General features: G+C 44.3%; 1 protein-coding gene across 4 annotated transcripts in view; it reads right to left on the bottom strand.

The window, feature by feature from the left end:
* Positions 1-21840, bottom strand: part of SETD1B (SET domain containing 1B, histone lysine methyltransferase) — a 70211-nt gene that overhangs the window by 14200 nt on the left and 34171 nt on the right. For 3 of the 4 annotated variants that reach the window (XR_012155135.1, XM_073313483.1, XM_073313481.1), the window contains exons 7-13: positions 17937-18704; positions 12477-12650; positions 10462-10549; positions 7073-7290; positions 6497-6626; positions 5430-5870; positions 1764-3323 (exon numbers count right to left, since the gene is read on the bottom strand). Coding sequence is in view for 3 of the 4 variants with exons in the window: in XM_073313483.1 (XP_073169584.1) it covers positions 1764-3323; positions 5430-5870; positions 6497-6626; positions 7073-7290; positions 10462-10549; positions 12477-12650; positions 17937-18704 (3379 nt within the window). In the remaining variant the exon portion in view is untranslated. The remainder of the gene's footprint in view (positions 1-1763; positions 3324-5429; positions 5871-6496; positions 6627-7072; positions 7291-10461; positions 10550-12476; positions 12651-17936; positions 18705-21840) is intronic. The other variant, XM_073313482.1, reaches the window with a different exon arrangement.

The raw sequence follows: 21840 nt of genomic DNA, 5'->3' as shown, positions 1-21840 counted from the left end.
ACATGTGCATGAAACCCAAGACCCTTTAGCTCTATCCAGGAATTTACCCTACACTTATATGACCTCTTTCTAACACTACAGGATTGAAGCAGAAGGTCTGGAATTAGCAAAAACAAATGGACTTGAAAGTGCCCTTCAACCCTGTATTTGATGACTTGTTATAAGAAATCCAAGCCCTGTAGAGTTAATTTTATAAAGTCACCTTATAATGAAGTAGGATTGGATGCAGTGATGGGAAGTTACAAATCAAGTTTTTAACTGGATTAGGCAGTGGCCTTAAGAGTTGGTGTTAGAACAGGGGTGGGCAAACTATGGCCTGGGGGACACATCCAGTCCTCCAGACGTTTTATTCCAACCCTTGAGCTCCCACCAGGGAGCGGGGTCTAGGGTTTGCCCCGCTCCAGCCAGTGAATAGAGCTGGGGGCTTGCCCCGCTCCGCGCAGCTTCCAGAAGCAGCGGCATGTCCCTCCTCTGGCTCCTACACATAGGGGCAGCCAAGGGGCTCTGCACGCCACCCCCACCACAAGCGCCGCCCCCACAGCTCCCATTGGCCAGAAACTGCGGCCAATGGGAGGTGCAGGGGCGGCACCTGCGGACAAGGCAGCACACAGAGCCGCCTTGCTGTGCCTCCGAGTAGAAGCCAGAGCGGGGGACATGCCACTGCTTCTGGGAGCTGCTTGAGGTAAGTGCTGCCTGGATCCTGCACTCCTGACCCCCTCCTGCACCTCAACCCCCTGCCCCAACCCTGATCCCCCTCCCACCCTCCAAACCCCTCAATCCCAGCCCGGAGCACCCTCCCGCACCCCAACCCCTCATCCCCAGCTCCACCCCAGAGGCCTCACCCCAACCCTCTGGCCCAACCCAGAGCCCCCTCCCGCACCCTAAACTCTGCATTTCTGGCCCCACCCCAGAGCCCTCACCCCCTCCTGGACCCCAACCTCCAATTCTGTGAGCATTTATGGCCCGCCATACAATTTCCATACAAAGATGTGGCCCTCAGGCCAAAAAGTTTGCCCACCCTTGTGTTAGAATAACGTTTGTTAATGGAAGGAATTTATCTCAAATGTTGCCATTATGCAAATTACCAAATACATCATACACACACACACACACACACTCACTCACTCACAAAACCTTCCTTTCCAGGACCATCATTCCTACCCTCAGCTGTCCAGTTCTCCTCTCCTTAGCCTCTTCCCTAGCAAGTAAAGTACTATTAATGTAGATGCCAATTACTTAAAACTTGTAACATTTATTTTTTGCAAATGAGTTTTCAAATGAGGAAGACAAATGATATTCAATAAAGTGGATTTTGTAAAGACTTCATACCAAAAACTAAAAGGGGTGGTGGGTGCAGTTAATTTTGTCTCCTTTTTGGATATTTTCTAACAATTAATAAAATGCATTTAAGGCTATTACACAAGCCATAAAAAGGCAGAAAATTAAAAGTTTAAGCCAACAAGCTGCCCTTAAGTCATGTCCTTTGGAATGGAGAAAAATAATGAAGAATGAAAAATGCAGTGTCAGCCTAAACCTTGAATTTCCTACCTTTTGTTACTCTGAGTCACATTAACATTTTTAAATGAAGAGGAAACAATGTTTTACATGGAATCAGAAGAGATGGGATATTTTACCCCACTGACTGCATCCATACGTATTCCTATGAGGGGAAAATTATGATTAAAACCATAACCAATACACTGCCTCTTCCAAGACAACACTATGCTTTAGGTTCAATCCAGAACCTCAATGTGAAAGGATATAAGGATGGTATACCCAAAGGGTATCGTTGAGCCAGTCCATACCATTATCTTGCTGTAACAAGCGATCATACGTGATACACATGAACTTGATATCTTCCTCATCTATTCCTCCATTCCAGATATCATACAAAATGGTCATCTCCTCAAACTCGGAGCGGGGCCTAAAGTGGGGCCGATGTGGAGAATATTCAGGGGAAGGAATCACTGGGATGTCTTCAGGTGTCTTTTTCTGCCTCCGCCACTGTCTTTTAGGTTTCACGTGAATCTCCTCTTCTTTGAAGTCCTCATTCCACTGATTCTCTAGTTCCTTAAACGGAAGTTTCTCTGCTATGGCCTCCGGGGTTACCTTCTCGTGGAAGCTGTCATTCCTGAAGTCTAGGGTGACCGCTTCAGGGTCTTTCAGTCCGTAAAAAGCATCAGGATGCCCACCCAACAACTCTTTGCTCACAGCACTTTCTGTCAAGGCAACTGGGACAGGAGGAGGTTCTGAAGTTTTGCTGGGATAGGCCTCCAACGAGAGGACCGAAGGAGGTGATCGTTTCGGCCGCCCTGGTTTCCTTTTGGTGGGCAGAGAGGAAGGAGTAGGAGGAAGAGGGAAAGGAAGAGACACAGTAGGTGCTTCTGGGGAGAGCAAAACGGATTTCACGGCTACCTTGCTCTCCTCTATGGATGTCTTTCTATCCACTGGCACACATGGCAGGGCTGCTACAGATACTGGCTCGTCAGGTGGCAAATCTATGTCTGTGTGGAAATCAGTTTCTGGAGGGCTAGCAAAGGGAATTGGGGAGGGAACACTGTTCATGCTGACCGTTCGGGAAGCACTAAGAGGTTCTTTAAAACATTTCTCCTCTGGCTCATCTTCTGATGGTTTCTTGCCAGACAAAAGGCAAGGAAGGATTGCACCAGGCTCTGGGAAAGTAGGCGTGAAATTAAAATCCCTCCCAGGAGTCCGAGGAATGCCACTATTAATCCCAGGAGAATGGGATGGGTATGAAAAAGGGCTGCCTGGGACTTGAGGGGAACTTAAAGTCAAGCTGCTTCCCGTAAGGGGAGCATCACTTCCAGGGGTGGCTGGAATAGTGTCCGTACTCTGTGACTTTGCAAAGCCATGTGAAGACTTGGCCATAATATCCCGCCCTGGAGTCCTAGGAAGCTCCTCTTCCAGAGCTGTTTTGGTCACAGTTAACTGTTCAGGGAAATTTTCTGGAGGGAGTAAAGGTTCCTCTTTACTAGGCGTTGTTGGAAGGGGAAGTGTAGAGGGTGGCACCTTATTAGCTGGAAGTATGGGAGTATCAGAATCCGAATGGACCACCATGTCCCGTCCAGGAGTCCAAGGCAGTCTCTCCTCCTCCTCCTCTGCTGCGGATAGTAGTTTTCCTGTAACTCGGGTTTCTAAGTCACTATCATCAGACTTACTGAAGAAGTGGCTCTTACTGGGTAGAGGTTCTTCAAATACCCCCACTGGTGCTGGGAGACAGAGATTCTCTTCATCTTGAGATTCAGGCTTTGGACCCTCTAATACCTTAGGTTCCAGCTCGATATCCAGTTCGGACTCTTCTACTGGAGAGAAAAACAGAATGAGCTCCATTCAGTTGCTAATCATTTCCAAGTGTGCACACGTTAAAGATGCTGCAATTACAAAACCAGTTCATATCCACTGGGAGGCTTTAAAAAACTGCCACTTCCCATTTTGGAAGCATAGAGAGGAGCTTAATTAGGACCCTGAAGCGACCACAGATATCCCTACTGGACCACCAGAAAACATATGATTTATCTGGGGACTAGCTACTCTAGAGGCTATACCCAAGGTTTCCAGCTTACAAAGCGCTTTGCTTACCAAAACCTTGGTTGGCTTCTTACAGCCATAAAAAACATGAGTGAATTATTGGGGAAAGGCTGTTAGTAAGTAGGCTGTAAGAGTCTTGAGCTGTCCTTAGTTTTGTTTTTTTGCAGGAGCTAGTAAATTAACTGGAGGGCCAGCAAGAATGGCAACGGAGCATGGGGGAAGCGTAATGCTCTTGAACATAACGTGGAAGACATGGGAGACCCCTGTAATGAAATGTGGATACACTCGGTTGGTATCACTGAGGCAATTTATATGCTTCTCTAGCTGTAACACTCATTTGTTCGTATTTTATTTACCTCCGTAGGGCTTAGGGCCAAAAGGAACCAACACTCAATCTATGAGGCAGCTTGAAATAACATTTTCAAGAGGAAAAAGGAAGGAGTGTGGAAATGTCTGGCCAGTTGGAGGGTTCTCTCAGGTCTATCTATGCTAAGGAGCAAACCTGAAACCAGGATTACTGACCTTTGCAGGGAGGTCTGACTCATTTCACTCTTGAGCAATTGCATTGGGATGTCTTGATAGGAAGCACCAATGCGAATGCTATAGATTTCTCCTGCATTCTAATATGCCACCGCTAATGAAGATTCCCTACATCAGAGCAACCCTCCCTGTAGTGGAATGCGGCTGTCTCCAGAATGTATCAGAGTCTCTCCACGTGTCCTCCAAGGACAACAGCTTGTTCTAGAAAGTAGTTCCTTCTCTGTCCCTCAATGGTGAGCCTATGACCAGCCTAGAGCTTCCGGGTCCCAGGGCAGCCCAGGAGCGAATGGCTGAGCAGGGACCTGAACTCCAGTCCCCCCCCGTGGTGGTATTCTCCACAGCCTGTAGATTGGCAAGCTTTACTCACCTCACTCCTATTTAATAACAAGTTTAAAAATCTCCTAGAGGTTGTCTTCACACGTAACATACGACTCTGTGAATTTAAGGAAGACACCAGAGCACCAATTTCCTTCTCCTGGGAGGAGGATGCTGGGACAAATGTTCATCTACAGTGGCGCTAAGTGAAAAACCCCTAATGTAGGTCTGTGATTCCACCCCTCTCAAGCCCTGTTAACTATCTCTTTCCATTCCCCAGTCACACAGCTCCTTCAGAACCAAAGAACTAAAGGAGCCATCTTCTGGCTGTCATTAAATTTAGAGTCGCAGTGCTCATCTACAAGGCACTTCATAGATTAACTCTCTGGTCCTTCATAGGCCACTTATTCATTCACACACCTCTAAGGGTATGTCTACACTGTGATAAAACACCCACAGCACTGAATCTTAGAGCCTGGGTCAGCTGCCTCAGGCTCCTGCTGTGGGGCTAACAGTAGCAGTTTAGATGTTCAGGCTCACGCTGGAGCCTGGGCTCTGAGACACAACCCCACTCCCACCCCACTTCACGGGGTCTCAGAGACCAGGCTCTGGCCTGAATCTGAATGTCCACACTGCACGTTTAGAGCCCTGCTGCCCAAGCCCACTGATCTGGGCTCTGAGATTCAGTACCATGGGTTTTATATTATAGTGTAGACATGCCCTAAGACTATTATGCTCCAGAAGGACACTGACACTAAACTAGCATAGGATAAGACTCTTGGGTGCAATGCTCAGAGCACTTTCAGCAGCAGAACTCCAGCTGTAGAACACCTTACCAGATGATCAAGAGCTCAATCCAAATCTCCTTCCCCAGTGAGGACATCTCCAGGACCAACCCATTATTGCAGAGATAAGGAGGAGGAAAGGACAAGAGGGGCACCGAAAGTATGCAGAGTTGGATGCTGTGAGAATATTATACTTTGATACTACAGCGACAGATGACAGAATACATTAACCCACTGTACCTGCTACGCATATAGGGGACGGCACTAGCTTTACTTCCTGGTCTCTCTCCGTGACCAACAAAGCTTCAGCAGCAGCAGTAGATTCCTCTGGCACTTCACCACTTTCATCTTCCCGTTGCTTGGTTTCTTCCATCTCTTCCTCTTTTATGGCCATAGCTGGGGCTTCTAGTGCCAGGCTTGTTGCTTCCATATAGTCTTCCACTGGAAACAGCTCCAGGATGGTCTCTTTTTCTTCATCTGCTAGTTCATGACTAGCAGACTCAAGCTCTATTTCAGCAGCCATGGCCTCTCTATCTTGGTCTTCAGCCGCCACCTCTTCCTCCTCCTCCTCTTCTTCCTCCTCCTCCTCCGAGTCAGAACTCGACTCAAATTCTGAGGAGTCCTCACTTTCATCAGATGACTCAGCTTCAGCTTTGGAAGATGTGGGACTCACTACATCTTCTGCAAGGATAAGATGTTGTTATTATTACTGTCCTTTTATGAGCTCATTAAATAATCATGTGAAACTACAGAAATTAATCCCCTGGATAGAGTTTTTGGGGATTTCCTCCTGATTTTCAAGGCTTTCTTTAGACAAAAATATAGCTCACGTTTAGAAGAAAAATCAGTGTGGGAAAATATTTTTTCTTGAATGATATAAAACAAAACTGTCCTCTGAAGCTCTGTGCTCCCAGAGAAGAGCTTCTAGAAATCATGGGAAACGTTGGTGTCTGCTTGTGCCCTGGTAGTGAGCATGGATGAGTGCATGTGGAGAAACTATTCTCTGCACTCTTAAAAGTGGCAATTGGGGTGAGGGGGAGAGGCAAAGGGGGGATTTACAGTATATTTTAAAATAAAATTTTATTCTCAATTTTTGATTTGGTGGAGTGTTATTGTTATAACCCAGTGCTGTAAACTCCAATATGCACAAAGTTAGAACCAGTTCAATGATAGCAACCCCTATTATATATACTTAAGCAGGAATACAAGCTTAAGAATTGGCCTAGAGGTGAGCAATTCTACTGTTAACAAAAATGTGGACCTGACCAGAAGCTAAAGTTTACTTTGTTTCTAGTAAGACTGCATACCTTCTTCAGAATCCTGCTCATCTTCCTTTTCACTTGTTTCTACTCCTGTTTCTTCATCTTCATCCTCTTCCTCCTCTTCATCAGCATCTTCCTCCTCTTCTTCGTCTTCCTCCTCCTCCTCCTCTTCCTCCTTTGACAGTAAATATTTTAGTATTTAGAAAAATATGTTGATTTTGTGTATTCGCTTTAATAAATACACCAAAATCTCAAATACCACAGCAATGAATGCAGTAAACAAACCTAAACAGACAATAATTCTGGACATACAATTCAATGTGCATCAGTGCAGACTCTCAAAAGTTGTGTCCCAATAAAATCAAACAAAAGGCAAATTAAAAGACAGTTTGCCCACCTCTATAAGACATTAAGTTTGTGATATTATACAATGGGGGTGGAAAGAGAAATTTGTTTTGAGCTGGTGAGTAAACTATGCATCAAATATCAGGAAAAGTAGCCCATATAATTTTATCTAAGATACTCTAACTACATTTATTCATAAGTGATTATAGCTGGAGACTCAGGGTTTGAGAATTCCACAGTTTAATTGTGTGACGCACTGGGGCGGGGGCAAAATACCTTGCCAGGTGCTGCTTTCACCAATCCTCCCTCTTCCTCCTGCTCATCTTCCTTTTCAGAACAGGATTCTTCTTCTTTACCTGAAGTCTCATCTCCTTCCTCCCCCTCACTGTCTAGCTCCAACGGTCTTGCTGGTCTCCTTCGGAGGCCTACTGCATCCGCATCCTTCTTAGACAGGTCTGAAGTAACATCAGACATGTCTCTGTCCCTTTCTGACTCTGGTGAGGGGAAATAAGAGAAGAGAATTGTAATCAAAACACCTTCATGTCAAGGATTCAACTATCATGGGTAAGCTCATAACATTATTATTAATGGTATTATAGCAGTGGTCAAAGTTTCCAATCAGGATCAAAACCCTACTGTACTACGCAAGAGAGAGTCCCTACCCCAAAAAATTTGCAGTCTGATTTAAGGCAAAGCACAACAAGGGGGTGTAACAATAGAAGGAGGAAATGGGGAGGGTGAACAAGAAATATTAAGGATCTCAGTCATACCTAGGGGCCATCTACGTAGCCATTATTTGTTGGCAATTTATCACAGGCTTTCCATCAGAAGTGTGTCTTGAGGAGCGATTTACTGGAGGACAGGGAAGTGGCTTTATGGACTAGTTTGGGGCAGATGTTCCATGCGTAAGTGGCAGTGCGGAATAAAGAGAAGACACATGTGGAGAAATGGGTGGTCGCAGCTGACAAACCTGGCACAGCAGATTGGGTGAGGTGGCACAAATAAGAGACAGGAGCAGTAAGTGGAAAGGAGACTGTATTGTAAAGAGCCCTAAAGGTAAGGGCAGAAAAGGGCAGTGGAGAAGAAGGAGCCAGCAGAGGGATTCAAAGAGTTGAGTGACATGGTCAGAGTGATGAACAGGTGGATATCTGAATGGACTTAGGGAGGACAAGGTGGAGCACAAAGGCCAGAGAGGAGGCAGCTGCAGTAGTAAAGACAGGAGCTTGCAAGAGCCTGAACAAGTGTTTTAGAGTGCCCATACAGAACAAAGGTGGGATCCTGGCATGTGATGGAAGCAGCAGCAAGACCTGGATAAAACCCGGGAGTGTGGGATTTCAGAGAGGCCAGAGTCAGTGACGGCATTCACGTCAGCGACTTGTTGAGTAACTGGGAGGATGCTGGTGCCGTCACCCGTGTCAGAGGAAGGGGAGAGAAAAAGGGAAGAGGGCGGAAAAGCATAGTTTTGGCCCTGTTAATTTTAAGTGTAGTGGCAAGACACCCACGAGGAGACGTCAGCCGGACAAAGTGGGATGCAGGGTTGGAGAGAGCGAAGCGGGTCGGGGAAGAAAAGCAGATGGGAGAGTCGTCAGCATGAGGGTGATAACTGAAGCCAAGATTACTTTCTGTGGTGAAGGTGTATTGGGGGAAAGAGGGTGGTGGCACGGACAGCAACGAGAGAGGAGCGGAAGAGGAGTACTATCACCCATCGAACGAAACCCTGAAGGAAGCCCAGAATTTTGACATGCCCCCCCGGCATGCACCCTGACCAGCTGTATGTTAAATACCAGAGCTGGGATTTGTTCATGCACAAGGGTACCATGATCAAAGGGGTCCAAAGCCACCAAAGCTCAAAAGTCGTCCTCAATAAACATCAGCCTGCTTAATGGCCCTCTCCCAACCAGACTTTTCTGCCATATTACTTTGTCAGCCTTACCCCACCTATCGACTTGATTCCTCATTGAACTGCTGCATTGAATCACTGAGGATCAATGGGCCTGGGTCCCAGGAGTCTGCCTTAATCTGCCCTTTGTGCATTGATATAATGTTAACCCTTTGTAGGCTGCAGACTGACAACCAGCTTTCTAACCTTTCTTTGGTCTGAAATTTGGAAAATGGCAGCAATGATAGGGTTAAATGTGGGTGCAGATGAAGAACAGTACATTGCCACACACAGAGGTTGAGGTTCTATACAGGGGAAGCAAGAAGGGTCTGTAAAAGGAGGGTGGAAAGCTGCCATCATTGGGAGCAGCAACCTCCTCTGGGTTCCTTATATTTTTATATTTTGCAAGCATTTGCAGGTGTGCAACTGGAAGAGCACCCTAAACCCAAGCACAAAGTCCCCGTTATTCAGCGAAGACAGACAACGATGCCTAGAAAAAGCAGGGACTGGGTTTGGAGCGTGGTGCTCATAGGATTGCTGGGTGACTCCACTCTGTGGGGCAGGCTCTTGCAGAAACTCCCGTTCAATAGGAAGGTCCACACGCTAGAGTTAGGGGGTTCATTCTGCCTAGTTGTGCCCTGGTTTGCTCCTGAAGAAGAGAGAGATGCTGCCAGCCTCTGAAAGGGATTAAATTTTGGTGTGTGTGCTTCAGAATAAGACCCAGCAGAGGTAAAGGGGTAAAAATAGGGTTTAATATCGAGGGAACAGTAAAGGTGACAAAGCCCTTTCCATTTTTTTAGGGTTAAATGCAAGCTTGCTGGGCTTTGGAAAGCCTTCACATGTTTAGCCCTTTAGCTGCCAATGACTGCAATCTCAATGGTGCTTGAAGGACTAGTGTTAGTTACATTGGGGCATTGGCGATTTATGTACCTGGCATATGGAGCAGCACACATAGTGTGTGTTGCTTCACTAATCAAATAGGGAAGGAAGAACCCAAGGATTAATATTTTGAGGGAGTCCTTCCTGTGCCCCTCCACCCGAAATCACATGCTAACTGGTGTGAACACATCAAGAACTGGGAGTTTGTTTTAAACTTTAGATTGTATGATGGAATTCTTTGTTTATTGAAACTAAGCATCTTTCCTCACAGCCACATCTAAAGTACATTCTGGTTCTTATATGTTTAGAACTACTTAAATAAGTTCGGTTTATAAACCCTCTTCTTTACTTTGGCTGCATGAGCAGCTGTTAGGATCCAGGATCAAGTAACTGCACATTAGTCTTAAAGAGATTCTCAACTGACCTTTATTTATCATCTTATTTTTACTCTGCACTGTTTGGAGTAAACTTTTAAGAGTTAAAATGTTTTAAAATGGACTTTCCCCCCTAAATTTAACAAATAAATTACCTTTTTCTTTTTTTTGTAAATGAAATCCAAGCCAAATTGGCTTTCCCTTATTGGTAAGATAAACACAGCTCTGGAATGTGATTGCTAAACTAACCTGAGCTCCCTCTGCTCGCTGGCTAGCTCTGCAGCAGTGGAACAAAAATATGGCAAAGTTGTGCATAAACCCTGGGTCTTATATTTCCTGATCACAGTAAATTTAAAGGAGCACAATCCAGAGCAGGTATCACCCAGCTGATCAGAGTTTTAAAGTAGATTGAATTTTGGCTCAAATTCTTGACTGTGTGTCTAAGTGAATGTGCTGCTGAGAAGTTGAAAGGAATTCAGTTTTTGTATGGTTTGTATTCACACTTGTGTATCAATTAAATGTGGATTGCAAACCTTCATCTTCATCGTCCACAGACGTGGAGGGCCTGATTCTCTTCTGATCTCCTGCTGAGGCAGCTTCAGGCGGCTCCTTTCTCTTTACCTGAACAAAGAACAGAATTAGCATTTCTAAAAAGGTACGCAGAACTGAAGAAACCAACTTTCCAAGCAGATCCCAGCTGCTTTACTTTGCTAGCGTCATGACGGGTTGGTTTACACTAGAAGTGCTTCAGCTGCATCACTGTAGCACATCTGGTAAAGATGCTCTATGCCAATGGGAGAGAGCTCTCCAGTCGGCATAATAAATCCACCTCCATGAGTGGCAGTAGCCATGTCGGTGGGAGAAGCTCTCCTGCCGACACAGCACTGTCCACACCAGCTCTTAGGTTGGTATAACTTACATTGCTCCGGGGGTGGCTTATTTACACCGCGGAGCAACATAAGTGGTAGCGTGTACACGCCCTAATGCTCAGAAAGTGTCTGACTTCAAGAGCTGTTGATCTGTTTGTTTTGCTCACAAATAGAATTGAGTTGTCAATGAAATTCTGCCTCCCAATTTGTATTAAATTTCAATGCCAGCAGGTTGCATTGTTACCTCTAGGTACTAAAATATACGAAGATGTGGAAAAACGAAAGGGAACCTGAGACTGAGGGCTTGTCTACTCACCGTGCTGGAGTGCAGTGAAGACACTACCTACACTCCGTCAGCATAGGTACTCCACCTCCCTGAGAGGCAGTAGCTATGTCGACTGGAGAGGCTCTCCTATCAACATAGCGCTGTCTATGCTGGAGGCTGGATTTCCCATACGCCCAAGGAACGTAGTTAAACTGACATAAATTGGTTGCTAAAGCAGGGAAGTTGAGACAGCTAAAGAAACTTCAAAGCAAGGTTAGCTTTAAATTAGGACTTGAAGACACCCTTGAATCTTTACTTTATTACAGAGCCAAACTGCTGAGTTCAGAAAAGTGAATTACTCCCCACTTCTCTCACCAAACCACTGTCCATTTTCCCATGCTTGTGCCTCTTGACTGGTGGCAGAAGTGTCATGATTCTTTTGGAAAAGACTTTCAGTCCAGTTCGGTAAACTCAAAGAGGGGTACTGAGACCTTCCAGGCATTAAGGTTCAGCCACCACAACTACAAAGCATCAAAGCAAATTTACAGTTTCAGACTTCAGGAATTTAGGTATGCTCCACTCCATTGCTCTCATCTCTCTTTCTTCTAGCAGAAGATAGAAATAATAACCTAATAAGATAACCAACTTGGTCTCTCTCACTCTGGCTGCACAGGGTATTGTGCATTTTTCATACTTTGCATATTGCTTGCAGCATTTAATACCCAGACGTGCTTAATCAGAGAAGCAGTGGGGCAAGCATATTTTGCAAGCAGTCTTCTAACTCAACTCCTCCATCCCCAGCCACATTTTAAAATCGGCATATGTAAAATCCAGAATTGTTCCTGCTAACATGAATTAAGCCATTTGCCTGGCAAAACATGCTTGAACTGTGTTACAAAGGGATCTAGGCCCAAATTCCACTCTGGTGTAAATGGGTGACAACTCACTGAAGTAAGCAGAGTTGCACTTTCCACACCTGTGTCAAGTCCACCTCCTGATCTAACATGGTTTAAAGCTGCCTTGTCTCTTCCATGCTGACCGGTAACTGCGTATAACCCAGCCTAGCAGAAACCCTGTTTTTTTCCAGCAGTACTGAAACTTTATTTCCTAATAAAGGTCCCCCCAGTTTTCACTGGGATGAGGTTGGGGTCCGAGCATTGCTACAGAGCGGCTCTCGTTAATCAGAGTCACACAAGTGGTGTCAAAATGTTAAGAGAAACTGACACTAAGGAGTAGGGATCCCCCTCACCAAAGATTTCAGGTGCCATTAAAAGTGAGGGAGGTTGTTAGACAAGAAACACAGTAGAAAAAAGTGAGAGTGTCGGGATGTGGGGATCTGGACAGAAAAAGGAAGGCAGCATCTATACTCTGAATGCTCAGCCAGGGAAGACTACTATTGTTTTCTAACTCATACCTTGAAAGATGGCAGCCGGATGGCCCCTCGTAACCCAATGCCCAAGCCAATTCCCTCGTAGCCTAGCCCTTCTCCTTTGTTCCAGTTCTCCAGGAGGCAGGATGTAATTCGATCCTTTGGCTTCGGTTTTTCCTCATCTTTATTTTCACCAGACTTCACTGGAGTGAGCGATGCCTGCATAAAAGAAACAACATTTAAAGAAGCAACAACACCCTGGTGGGTATGCAAACACTGGAAATGCCTCAAATACCCCGGGGAAGGACCATCACCTATTCAGGCTTTAGCTTCTCTAAAGACAGCATCTTCTGAAAGGTGCACCATTATGTCACATGTGCTTAAAGTGGGTGTGGGGGTGTGTGTGTGTGTGCACGCATGCAGTCGAGTCCTTTAGAAAATTTGAGCTTTTGTTCACGCCTCCCTAGCATACCAATGTTGAGGCCTATCAATGACAAATACAGAACATACTTGTTCAAGTTTCCATTGGTCAGGCTTGACCCAGATGAATCAGGGATAAGAATTGTATTAGGTCATCTAAGTCACTTCTCTACCAATGCCTCAATCATCAAAGAGTTAAACAAAACGGGATCAATCTGAGGGAAACTTTAGGACAACCAACACTTATATGCAAATAAGTCCTTAAAAGACATCACAGTCCAAAACCAGTAAGATAAGACAAAATGCAGAGGAGAGGGGGAATTAGGGGGAATCAGTCTTGGGGAAATAGGGATCGCACGCAAAGGCTCTCAGAACTGCCACCACAACCAGACACTTTAGCATAGATGAACCTCTGATGCTTGTGCAAGGAGTTGCATTCTGAACTGGAAGAATGTCTACCTCAGTTCAACATACCTCCTTGGTGGGATGGATACAGTCATAGACCAGTTAAATGATTTGAGTAGAGGTTTTCCCCATTTGCCGTTTGTTAGAATTGCTTGACACTGGTTGTCCTGATCCTTTTGTAATGGGATTCCACGCCCCCTCCAATTTATGTATGTGCATGGACATGGATATGCTAGGTTCATATTGTATGTTTCCCTCATGCATATTGGGATACATAGACTGATTTATTATTGTAGGGCTACTTATGAGAATTAGCATCAAAAGAAATTTTTCAGTGATTTAAAAAAATTATATGGATTTACAAACAAAAGGGAAAGAAAAAAAATCAAGCAAATCAGCCCAAAATTTGATCATCGATGTCAATAGTATCTTTTCAAATTGTGTCTTGCAGATGAATTATATGTTATACACCCAAGAGCCTACAGCTTGATGTCTGGAAACCATCAAGGCCTTAAAGACTTATAGAAGGGAATTTTTTTTTTTTTTTTGAAGTGATCCACTTGTCAAGGGAGTAGAGGCAAAACGGTCCAATGCCATTTGGCTGTCTACATCAGCTTCAGGATCCTGTCCAACAGACCGTAACACTGCTAATATATCCAGATAACCCATGTTGGGTTTCTGGCATGTCTGGGGAGCACTCATGTTTAAAAGGGATGGAAAAATGACTTGGCTACTCTTCACATGAAGAGAAGTCTTCTTCCATCTTGGATATTAAGAAGCTACTTCTCTGCACAAGAGGCACTAACTGCTCTGAGCAATGATGATAGTGGATCCTGCTGGAAAGCACTCGAGCCACACACGCCTTTTTGGGACTGACCAGGTACCCGGTGTCACACTATCCTCTCTCTGGTGAATCTTGCTTCTGGAAGCCACCACAGCAGTTCTGATGAAGGAAAGCAGTGAACATTCTCAAGCCTTGTTCCACATACTGTGCCAGATTGAGCCACGCTTCCTAAACCCTCTGAGGTGCAGCTTAAAACAGCAGGTGTTTCCAAGTCTTGACAAAGTGAATGGGCAGTACTGCCAAGTTCAGAGCCCGTTTTAGGTCTCCCTAATGCCAGGTGCTGGAACCACAGTTACCACCTTTAGAGAAACTAAGAATTCAGTACCCACATTAAAATAAAACTGGAAAAGCACGTGCAGGAGGAACTTCTGAGTAAAATAGGCAGCTTAACAAGAGAATACATTTCTACCAATGAGCCAGAATCTATAATACTCCAAATCATACTCTCTCAATCAGAAGTCAATGAGCAAGCTAACGTTCAAGCTGCCTGAATGGCTCCTGAATCCTGAACAGAACCACATGTGGACCACCAAGGAGGATACTACTCACTTTTTTGAGACAGTTCCATTATTGAAACAGATTCACGTTCATAGCCCAGAAACCTACAAATGTTGATCTTTCTGAGCTGTGTGAAACTACATGAAGTAACTGAGTTACATGTGTACCTGTGAAGGACCAATGTTCTGCTGGACAAGACTAATTAATTTTAGATGGGTTAGAGAAACCAATAGCCTTTATAACCTAAACCAACTTTATTAGACTTCATGTATTAGCAGACAGAACTAATAAGTGACTTTGGACCTTTTAATTAAAGATTCTTTTTTTTTTAATTTAAGGCAGAATATTGCAGAGCTAGAATGATGAGAGTCAAAGAAAAGCTAAGTGTTCCTTATTAGTTAGGAGGGTCAAGGCCCATACTGATAAAAAGCCTCAGAGGCCTCCAAGCCCAGATAATATAGAAACAGCAAAATCTTTAAAATGAAACATATTAGGCACTCAGAGACTTGATAGACAAATCTACAGTCTCACTTTGACAAGCTGCAGCAAAGCACGGCTCATCCAAGGTAGGTGTGGATGGGAAAACTCGATCCAACAGGTGGAGAAGAGAATTCAAACCTTTTCAAAATTGGAGCTCTAGACCTCATGGGTCGGGAGGCGTCAGGATCAATGTGCAGCTGTCACAAGAAGTGGGGACTCTTGACAGCTTTTAAGTGAAGGATATAGGATTTACTTCTGATTGGATCTTCAGGAATGGATTTCTAAAATTCACTCTGACCCATCCCATGATGAGGCTTCACAAGCATTATCTGAAGATCAATTCCTTCTACTGCTGTTCATCGACTAAACTGGTCAAAGTTTATTGTCATCAATGAATACAAAATACAAGTTCAGCTCATATCTGCTAATACAGAACAAGCCTGAGGAGGATATCAAGCAAGGAACACAGGTAATACTAGATTAACTTTAATAGGCCCAAGTTACAAGATCAAAATGGCTTGTCTAGACCACTAGACCTTGCTGGACAGCAGTCGGCAGGTTGGCTTTGGAGCTCTAGTTCTGGCATAGCATCAGGTTATTAATTAATTATTATTATTTACATTACTGTAGTACTTAGGAACCCCAATGTATTATATGGGGGTCAGTACAAACACTGAACAAAAGACTGCCCAGGTGAACTCGTCAAATGGACTTTTCTGATAGAATTCAATGTCACTACACAGTAATTGTTACACTGCAACAGAATCCTACTGGTTCATCCAGGGTGGATCCCTGCACTGGCCAGTACTTGAGAGGAAGGTTTGAACCCCCCATAATTCACCTAGCTGTATAATATTTATACATAGCGAAGTGCCAACAAAGATTTCTCAGATCCCAGCCGATGTTCAGCTCACACCCTGCAGCATCAACAGCCCTGCTCCTTCTGATCCTAGTTAGCATAACTGCAATTCTGTGTTCATAAGAGTGTAATTTTATTAATCTTACTAGACTATCAAACTTTTCCATATCCTGTGGCAGTGAGTCTATGCAGATTGTGTTTAGAAATATTGCCTATGCTGAATCAGGCTGTAAGTTCCAGGAGAGCGAAGAGAACACGACAGTTAGCGGTGGCAGAAGTGTATAAAATAGACCGAGCTGCCATTGAAGAGCTCTGCCACCAGTTGCTTATGTTTTGTCACTTCAGGGGCTCATTTAAGCCAGCTTCTCAAATTATCCCATTTCCCTTTATGCACCCACTAGCTAGCTTTGTGCTGCACTCGTTCCCTTGTTAACATGAGGGACCTCATCCCTGATACATGCTTCTCGGCAAGAAGTGAATGTCTTGAGTATTAATCAAGGAGAGAGGCTTGGTTCTGGATGCAAGACATTTAACCCAGCACTAAAATGCAGCAAAATGTCTGAGGTGGAACACGGCAGCTGGAAAGGAAGTGAAGAACACCGCGTCCAGCTCAAAGTAGAGGACTCCTCCTCAATGGCAAAGTTAACACCTCGCGTCTTACAAAAAATGCCATAGGATCTCAAGTAACAAGTTATGAGGACCATGGCTCTATGTTACATCTGAAAGTCTAATTTGCAGAATGCATCTGCTGCTATTTTACTGCAAATCACTGCAACAAATAGTAGATTGTAAGAATTTAAGTTTTGAGGCTCTTAAATGTCCTATAATGCTAGCTTTTCTCTTAAAGGAAGCAATTAGCCAACTACTAGCTGATACAATGTTCATTGCATGGGGTACAGTTTAAATCCTCTGAGCAAGATTCAGACAGTCTTCACAAAATCCCTATAATTTCTAATCGACTAAGGCATATACTTAGCCTTCATGTTAATGGCAGTCACACACCTGTGTTGGGAAGTACACACCTGCCATAAGCAGGTTCAAGTCCTGGCACAAAATAATGCATGCCTACAGATCTTTATCAAAATAAAAATAAAACCGTCTGCTCTCGGAGTAACCTTCCCATAAGGGAAGCTGATATCAGAAAGTGTTGGTACTGGTGGAGCAAAACTTTCAAATATTTGCCTTATATTTGGCTCTGGTTTTGGAGCGAAGATCCAATTCTATTTTAAAGGTTAACAAAATTCTCGAACTTTGTCCAGCTGATCTAAAAGTCTGACATTCTAATCACGTCCCTATTGGAGCAAGCTGGGAGTGCCCAGATGAGTCTGGGTTTCTAAGGCCAGAGGAGATGTCTCTACTTCTTGAAAGTTTTCCTAAAGTTTTCCAAAATGAAGGCATTTCATAGATGTATGTGCTTAAAATGTTCTTCACCTGGCTTTCTCTTCAGGAGCAGCTATCCCAACCACAACACTGCTCTAATAAAAGAATACTGGTGACCACTTTGGCACTCGAGGCTATGGTTATATAATTAAAATACCCTTAAACAGATTATTAACAACAAGAAGACACTCAAAGGTTGAGTTGTCCTGGAGAAAGTTCATTCTTTTGCCTGTGCTGCATACATCTAGGGAAGTGCCCTTTTGCTAGTGCACAATCTAGAAGTTAAGGAACAGGCTTATTAGGTCAACTAGAGCCAAATCCTGGTCCTACTCAAGTCAAATGAGAGTTTTCCCCACTGATTTCACTGGGTCAGGATTTAGTCTAGGATTCATCCCCTCCAATTTAAATTTTAATGGGACATCTACCTCTTTTCTTGGAAAGCTATTCTATTGTCTCATTGCTCACCCTTTAGGACCTTTTCCTGATATTCATCTTTAAGTTTCCTCTAAATTGATCCCCACATTTTCGCTTGCCCACACCCTACCTTGGAACACCTTAAGCCCTTCTTCTCCAGAACCATCTGCACAGCTGTAACATATGAAACATTAAGAGTTCCTACCTTTGCTAGACGTTCTTTCTTGTCCCACCAGTCATCAAAGGCTCTGAATGCTACCACCTCGACCATTTTCCGGTTCAAGTCCCTTTTCATAATTGCTTTTAATTCCTTCACAATCACCAAGAGGACACCATCCACAGTAGCCTTGTGCGGATCCTCCTTCTTCGGCACATAACCCGGTGGTGGGACCGAGGGGTCAAACTTGGGCAGCGGCGGCCATTGCTGCCCCCGGCCAATAGCTGCCCCCATCGAGAAGGGACGGTAGGGAGGGAGATTCACAAACTGCATCCGGCTTCCCATAAAAGGTGGGTACTGGTATGTGTTCTGCCCCTGCATCATGCGGCTCAGCATCTGAGTTTGCATCTGAAAGGACATTGGCATGCCGCCCCACTGGTTGCCCAGGACATTTATCATATCCACTTGCATGACGGGAAACATGCCAGGATGGAATGGAGGAAGTGGAGGCAAGATGTGAGGCGGTGGGACCCCAGGTGGTGCAGGAAGCGGAGGTGGTGGGACGGTGACAGCTGGGTGAGTTGGTGGAGGTGGTGGTGGTAGAGGTGGCGGCATTGGAAAGCCTGGTTGGGGTGGGGGTGGGGGTGGAAGCGGAGGGAACCCTGGGGGGGGCATGGGTATCGACTGAGTCATCACAGCAGAGTTGCTAACAGAGGAGTTCACCACAATGGTTTTGGCACATTCTGCACTGGTGATTGGTGCAGAATTCATTTCATCGTCAGATATTTCCATGTCCTCCCCTGAAGAATGCTGACCCTGGAAGAAAGGGGAAGAGAAACACATTCCTTTAATGTAAGTTACCTTTACACTGGTTGCTTGGAACAAGAGCCACGTTACTGACATTTTAATTATAATTGGATAAAGGAAAGTGATGTACTGGAAGGTGTGTCCCACTGAGCATGTGGAGTTTCACTTAAGCCATTCTGTTTCATGTCAGACTACACACAGAACCTCCAGGAAGTGATGAGGTAGAAGCTTTCTAACAGTGAAACAGCACTAGCCAGCTGAATAGCAAAAATTGGCTTCTATGCAACATAGTAAACGCTGCCCCCATATTTTGTTAAGCACCTACAATCCCACTTCGGTGTGCAACACAATCTCTTGCTGACACATAGTACTGATAGAGAACACAATTTAAAAGAGTAACTAATCTACCTTACACTATCCAGCAAGTCAGTGTTTCCATTTTTTAAAATCATAATCCCCAGACCTTAGCAGCTAAATATTTACTGTAAGTAACAGGCAGAGATGTGAGTTTCATATTAATCTTTGCAACTGTTACAAATATGCCCTAGGACAAAGTGTTTCAGACTGAGAAAGGATCTCCGTATCTACTTTTCCAATTATCTTTGATCCTCACAGATTGAATCCAAAATTCTCAGAGGTAGGGGACTGGGGAGAGGCACTGACCCAGGGCATGTCTACACTTGGAGCTAGGGATGTGGATTCCCAGCTTGAGTAGACATACTGAACTCGTTCTCAGGCTAGTGCACTAAAAACAGTAGCGTAGCCACAGTAGAAAAGGCAGCAGCGAGTGTGGGCATTGTGTAGCTCCAAGGGCAAACCCGCTCAGGCCTCATGGGTACCTGCCACTGCCTGTCCTACTTTGGCTACACTGTTATTTTTAGCATATTAGCTCAATGAGAGCTAGCGTGAGTAAGTCTACTTGAGAAGAGAATCACACCCCTATCTCCAAGTGTAGACAGAGCCCAAGTTTCTGGACAGACACTCTACAAAACCATATGGAATATGGATATAGATATTTTGTATAAAATGCAAAACCTTCGTTCCACCTCCACCCCCACCAAAAAAAAACCCCATTCGAAGTCAATGGTGCTATTATGTAAATAGATTAACATACCCCAGGGCACCTGGCTGCTCAGAGATTCAGAGTACCAAGAATTGCCTTTGTAAATTGAATAGAGCACAACAGCAATCGATCAGCTAGACCCATTCTAGATATATTTCAGAATAGCAGCCGTGTTAGTTGTAGTCGCAAAAAGAAAAGGAGTACTTGTGGCACCTTAGAGACTAACCAGTTTAGATATAGTTGCACTTAGCAAACATGATCTCAGCTGCCTATTATACTGGAAAGGCATTTTAGGCTTGAAGTCACACAGGAAGCAGATGTATGCTGTCCCATCCCTCAGATGATAAAAAAAAACATTAAAAATTCCAGCAGAAAAATATAGGGGGTGGAAGAGGTACTCAACACTCAGAGGCAATTTTTCTGGAATACTTGATCAGGGCAAAGCTGCTTGTTAACTGGATCTCAGTTAGGGCCAGAGTGACAGCACCTGGTCCTTGGCCCCATGCGGGGAAAAAAAAGAAAAGAAAAAAAGACTTCAGTCTCCAACTGATCGCCTATTTCCCTCTGCATCCACTGCCTGAGCACAACTGGACCCACTGCCTTATTATTTCTTGCAAGCAGTTCCTTCCTCCCAACCGCAGTGCATAAAAAGGCAAAACAAACAGCTTGCATGTTGCCACAAGCTGCCCTAAATACAGAAACCGCCCCGCAAATCCAAAGACACGGACTCTGCTGAAGCACAGTAGTTGCGGCTGTATTTTTGCCGCAACAGTCAAGGGATTCGTGGGTTCTGTGATTTTTGTGGGGTTGTGTTTTAAAAAAAAAAACCACTGGGATATTTGCACATGGGTGGATGAGCATGTTGGCAAAACAGCTGAATCGACTGCACTCTGACTACACGGAACTCACCAACACACACTATAAAAACATGAATCATTAGACTGGTTTTAATCAAAGGATACTTCTGGTACAGCAACGACCACCAGAGAGCAGGCTAAGCACAAGACTCACTACAGCATGCTCGTAAGCCTTCAGATCACGGTGCACCTCTTTTGTCAGGGCCTTCCCTTAGCGCATTAACTGCAAAATGATCACACCAGCAAGTGCCAACTCCCAGACCTGAAGCTCTGCGTAGCTCGAAAGCTTGTCTCTCTCACCAACAGAAGTTTGTCCAATAAAAGGGATTGCCTCACCCACCTTGTCTCTCTAGGCTAGACCCAACCACTCATAAGTAAATGGTTTACAAAAATGGCAAGAAAACTGGCCCCTTTTCCTGAAAAATCACCACCATACAGGTACTAATGCCTAAGTACTATGGTGGGTGCCTTAGAAATAGAGCAAATAATTGATTTTTTTTTTTTCTTTTTAGAACATGTTTTTGGGTGTTTTTCACCATTTTATTTAACAGACGCAGCTGAATTTTGAAATGAAACATTGATTTTCATTTAAACTTTTCAAAGCCCCTCCCCCATTTTTCATTTGGCTGAAATTGTTTGTCACAGTCAACCCAAATTTACAAATAGATTTGTTTGATGGAAAAATGCATTTTTTGGCAAACAAGCTATTACTGAAAAGAAATTCACCCAGTTCTACTTTGAAATGCAGGTAATAATGGTTTGTCTCTGCCCAGGATTAGTATGGTTGCCAATTTTGGTTGGATGTATTTCTGGAGATTTCAGCACATGACATAATCTTTAATTAAAGATTAATCTTTAATTCTGGAAGACTCCAGGCCAATCCTGGAAGGTTGACAATCCTAATGGTTAGCAGAGCTCTACAGCATGACGGTGACATGGGAATAGTTCTGAAAGTGCTCAGCGTCCTGCATTAGTAACTCTGTATGTTCATACAGGCACTCTGCGATAGATGCATTTTATAAATCCTAAAATGACTGGCTAAAATTGAAAAATGAAGTGTGTCTGGGGTCTGAAACAATAACCCAACACACTGGACTTTCAATATAATTATGATTTCTGCCCTCTTCATCCTGAACACCTCGTGACTTGCCATCTAAAATTTCCAATTGTGTTTAATACACTTCACAATCTTTCCCATTGGTCCACTCTGGCAGCTCAGGGAGCA

Source organism: Lepidochelys kempii, chromosome 15, assembly GCF_965140265.1.
Source record: "Lepidochelys kempii isolate rLepKem1 chromosome 15, rLepKem1.hap2, whole genome shotgun sequence".
NCBI lineage: Eukaryota > Metazoa > Chordata > Testudines > Cheloniidae > Lepidochelys > Lepidochelys kempii.
The sequence above is the reverse complement of the archived record's forward strand: the minus strand, read 5'-3'. Positions and strand labels throughout refer to the sequence as shown.